At 45.5% G+C, this 5,242-nt stretch overlaps 1 protein-coding gene across 1 annotated transcript; it reads right to left on the reverse strand.

Moving 5' to 3' along the window:
• Positions 1–533: 533 nt before the first annotated feature.
• Positions 534–1,704, reverse strand: LOC108123943 (trypsin-1). The gene is made up of 3 exons (XM_043211446.2): positions 1,488–1,704; positions 1,028–1,419; positions 534–963 (listed from the first exon to the last, which is right to left on the reverse strand). The coding sequence occupies exons 1-3, from the start codon at positions 1,687–1,689 to the stop codon at positions 610–612; spliced, it is 948 nt and encodes a 315-aa protein (XP_043067381.2). The 5' UTR covers positions 1,690–1,704; the 3' UTR covers positions 534–609.
• Between the last annotated feature and the right edge of the window lie 3,538 nt (positions 1,705–5,242).

Genomic DNA, 5,242 nt, shown 5'->3' on the forward strand with positions numbered 1-5,242 from the left:
TGTCCTGTCCACATGCATCATCGTCATAATCATAATCAACGTGCCCCGTCTAGGGACTCCCGACGCCCGACTCCGTCTCCAGATCGTCTCTAGGCCCCCAGTCCACTGGATTTATGAGCTGCGCATGAAAATGAGTCAAAACAAATTATGCCGCTCGGAGGCCGAGTTGGGAGTTTCAGATTCTTTTTTTTTTCTCTGTCCAGGTGGAGCTGATTGACAGCACTTCTCGTATGGAGTCGGGCAGCGATTATGATGTGAGCGCTGCCAAAAAGATTTCCATCAGCGGCAACAATTTCGAGGCATTAATCATGGCCGTCAAGTACGAGGGTGGGTCTGATGGAGTTCTACCCAAAAACTGCCACAAGGTTGAGCAATGTCGATGGAGGAATGTACCAGGTCCGATAAGAATCGCGGCCGGATGATGGTATTTAAATCGTACGCAGAAAGGATTAGTCCAAGACAAGTATAGGAACCGACAGAAGTATATACCCTTGTTCAATAAATATTTTTAAATCATTTTATTTGATGCGAAACTCTTTTCAATAATTTAGAATAATTTAGAAATGGAATTGATTTCGTGAGTGGGTGAAGCAATGAATGATTTCTCGTCTAGCTCTGGCAGTAACAACCGTCGGCGGTGTTCTGCTTGATCCAGTCCAGGAACTTGCTCACCCTGGCGTACACTCCTGGGGCATTCTTCTGGGCGCATCCATAGCCGAAGGACACCACACCGGCGAGCTTGTAGCGACCCTCGTTGACGATCAGTGGGCCGCCACTGTCGCCCTGGCAGGCGTCCTTGCCACCCTGCTGGACCAGGCCGGCACAGAGCATCACCTCGGCGATCTTGTCCTTGTAGCGGGTCTGGCGGCAAGCCTGGTTGCTGATAATTGGCACATTTACCTCCTGCAGGTAGTTCGAGGTGACACCACCCTCCTTGATCAGACCCCAGCCGGCGACAACAGCCTGAAAGAAAAAATAGTTTCCTCTTTAGAAGATATCTTTAAAATTATATGCTTTAAAAACTTACGGTCTTGCCATCAAAGTTCTGGTTGGCCGTGGGTAGGCAGACTGGACGCATGTTTCCGGTCAGAGGCACTGGAGACTCCAGCTTGAGCAGAGCCACATCATTGACAATGTTGTTGGGATCGTATTTGGGATGGACAGTGGTCTGGACCACCTTCCTGACAATGCCAGGGTCCCGGGAGGATCTGTCGATCTGGAGCAGGCGAATGGTGATCTGATCCCGGTTGCCGTGTACGCAGTGAGCAGCAGTCAGGACGTAGCGATCGTTGATCAGGGATCCACCGCAGAAGAGTCGGGGATAGTGGCGACCCTTGACCAGTTGGGCGGTCCATGGATACTTGTTTGAGCGCACCTGTTGGCCACCCACGATACGGTTAACATTAGGGGTTCCACAGACTGAAATAAGAAGAAATTTTAGAGGTTGCAGGGGCTAGACTTATCAGTAAGAGGGATATAAGACTTACAGCAGTTCTGTTTGGTGTTGCAGGAATTGCGATTCTTCACTGGACGCACAGCCTTAAGAGCTTCTTCGGAAGGATCTACCACATCCACCACATCGGCGAACTTCTGGGCGAGGGTCTGGTGGGGTGCCTGGTACTGGTACTGGGCCAGAGCCAGGGTGCAGCCCAGCAGCAGCAGTAGTGCCGGGGCCAAAGAAACGCTCATCTTGTCGGGAGTTAACTTCTGAGGAAAGTGACAGAGCTGTTTGCCAAACACCGGCTACTTATAGGCCCCTCCAAAAATCGAGATCGCGATGGAGATGGAGATCAAGTTGGGCATTTTTAATAAAACTAAAAATATGAATGTTTTATTGCTTGTATAAGCAGCGCTCTTCTTTCTTTCTTTCTTCGGCCGAACGACTCTCTTCTGTCTTTCTCCGCTTTCTTTGTTTGACGGCGGCGCCAGCGTCGCAGTCGGCGGAGGCAGTATCTTATTTGCATAACACTTTATAGCACCGCACACACGCTCAGGCTTTGCGGTTCTCAAGTATAGACGGTTTTGTATTTTTGGCTCAGAACAAATCATCACTTCCACCCAAAAAACTTGCCGAAAGGGCAAATAAACTTTTTAAAAGCATTGAAATTATACACTTACGGAAAAGGCCGAAAAAGATTTGGGTTATTGGAGGTGGTCAGAAGGGGAAGTGTATCTTTTTGAAGATTGAATACCAAACTAGCAAGATCATCCAATGACTTGCCTTTCAATTACCGATCAAGGTTTTAATCTGCAAGTACATAGTTCCAACTCATTGCAGTTATTCCTAAAAGACTCTAATCGAAAGAAAATAAGGTAAAATAAATTATTTTAAAATATTTATAATTTGATATAGTTCCTTTATATAGATTAGCTATAATATTAAAACTTCTTCAAGTAAATATATTTTTTAAAAACCCTTGAAAGGGTATCTAAAGTACCCTAACAATTTTAATGAAAATTTCTCCTTATGGCTTTGCATATTCATGAAAGTGGAGCAAACCCAAAACGCCAATTCCACCGCCACCCGTCGCTTTTTTTTAATGGACTTTTAATGCGCATCTGGAGAGGCTTAGGCATCGTCATCGACAGCGCCTCTGACCCGAAAGATCTGGCCAAAATAAACTCGGGCGCTGAGTTGGCAAATTCCCTCCAGTTGGCCCGGCCAAGTCGAGTGTCTCTTTGGCCGCGGCACTCGATCGCATCGGAATTGCGAATTGCGATCTGGCTGGCATTGCAGCATAAATATCCTTTAAGTGCCGGTTATCCGGTATCATCATTAACCGGAGGCAAACGCCCGCTTTCACGCTGCTGCTGTACCAGCCACGAATAATTTATAAGGCTTTACGATGGGGGCAAGCCTTGCATTTGGTTGCATTTCGGCATAATTTACAAAACGCAACCAGAACAGAACAGATACGAACAGGGGACAAGTTATTCCACTGGGTCCCCGCAGTACACCCAGTTCTTCGATCATATTTCTTTGTTTGGAATGCCAACGTCCTCGTCCTCGTCCTCAGCTTCGAAATTGATTCGCCTCGGGCCTCAGTGTTTTCCATCCAAACGCCCAAAATATAAATTAATAAAAGAAGTGCGTTGATAAATTGCGTGCAGCATGAAATTATGCAACATGCGGCACTTGTACGCTCCACATGCAACAAATTGGTGTATTCAGAACAAATAAATTATTCAAGAATCGAAATTGGGGGGAATGAACGATAAAGATTGAGATTTGGTTTACATACTAATAGTGGGTCAACCATTAGGGTCATAAATCTGCCAAAAAACCATTAAAAATGATCAATTTTGGAAGTGGCCCAGACTCTAAGCCATTTCTAACTATTATAGATAACAGCTTAATATTTCCATCAACGAATTTCGTAAAGTCGTGCCGTTTTCAGTGACTTCCCCACATAAATAACTTTTACTCTTATGCAAAAGTTAAGCAAATGCAAATTTAGGCGTTCGCATGGTTTGTTTTAGAAATTTGTTTCCCTTCGTATATTAACATATTTTATGCGCAGATCCGAATAAACGCCACCGACTTGAGCCAGACTCATTTATTAATCAACGAAAGCATCGGAGATATGCAAATGGGAACGCTCGGCTAAATGCAGCACAAGATCTAATTGGTGCAATGGTAATTGCCAGAAAACAGAACAATGAAAAGATTGTAGAACTGAGACAATCGGATTTCACCATAGTCATTATGCTTTCAGCAGCGGCAGTAGCAGGCGAAATTCCACAAGTGGGCGTGGCTGAGTGACAAACACGCAGAAGGAGTTGCATATTTAGAATGTATAGGATGCACATACCTACATATATTCAGATGGAGATGGAGATCATTGAACCGAGTCTGAGGAAAACAAACAAAAGACTGGGAGCCACATCCACCAGAACAGAGATGGGGGGTTGGGATGCCAAACTATATCACAATTTAGAAAGGTTGAATGGCATGCCATTCACTCGCTTCGCCCGGTGGCAGTTGCCCGTCAGAGTCACTCAGTCAGTCACTCATAAATTTGCATAAGAACTGAATTGCATTGCATTATCTAAGCGGCAGTTTGCAGCTTGCCATTTGCAGTTGCAGTTGCAGTTGCTGGTGCACTTATCTCAGTGGTAGAAACAATCATGGCAAAGGAAAAGATTTTAATTATTGTGTGTGACGGCGACGACGACTCCAGCTGAGAAGTGGCTGTAGAGTGAGAAAAAGAGAGTCTAGAATGGTTAAGTACACTTGGAAAAATTCGTATAAATGAATTACCTCCTAAAATCCGATTTTCTACTTTCTTCCCTCAAGTCCTATTAGAAGAAATCGGACCCTTAGTTAAATAAAACTTTAAATATGATATCCAAAATATATCCTAATACTTCCCAGTGCCTTTAGCCACATCTATCCCAAGCCCCAGCTTGAGTTGGAGTCTGTTCTGTGTTTGTCTCCCGATGTGTGTCTTTTGGCCGATGTGCTGCATTTGATAACTGCCAGCAATGAAGTCTTAGACCCTTAGATAATGAAAAGGAAGCAAGTCTTGAGTCTTGAGACTGGTGCACTGTAATTCAAATTAGTAGCAGTCCGGCACGAAAAAGGGGAGTATGTCTTAGATGGAGGGAAGACTCAAAAGAAGACGACTCGTCTTCTGATTCTTGGCTACCGAAGAATTGTCGGCCCCTGCAGTGCCAACTGGCAACATCTTCTTCCTCAATGACATTAATTCATTTCGTATGCAAAGCAATCAGTGAACTCTTCTCCTCCAGAACCTGATCCCCGTTTCATCTTCGTCTTCGGTCTTCCATCTCTGGTCTGAGGTCTGCGCGGCTTGGCAATTAGAAAAGAGTTGGAAAATTGTATGCGGCTCCAGGTTGGACTTTGTCTGGGTCTGACTTTTCCGACTGGCACTGGCACTGCGCACTGATTTGCATTGCACGATTCTCAACTTAATTTAACATAAAGTAAACAAGCGCAGTTAACAAGCCAAATACAAGCCATGAGCGTGCGGGTGCCGGCCACAGCATCATCTCCAGTGCCAGTTCCTGCTCCAGCTTCAGTCTGAACCTCTCAGCTCCATCTGCACTCCATCTGCATTTCCCGGTCCACAATCCCTCAGACTCCGAAAAGGGCCTCATCCCTCCAGCCTGACCATGCATGCCCTCCCAATCCCAGCTAGCCTGGGATGCAAAAACCCCCCAAACCGACCCCGCTGGGGCTGCTGTCGTGTGACGTGTTGTGAAAATTCTAAAATATTTC

Source organism: Drosophila bipectinata, chromosome 2L, assembly GCF_030179905.1.
Source record: "Drosophila bipectinata strain 14024-0381.07 chromosome 2L, DbipHiC1v2, whole genome shotgun sequence".
Lineage (NCBI taxonomy): Eukaryota > Metazoa > Arthropoda > Insecta > Diptera > Drosophilidae > Drosophila > Drosophila bipectinata.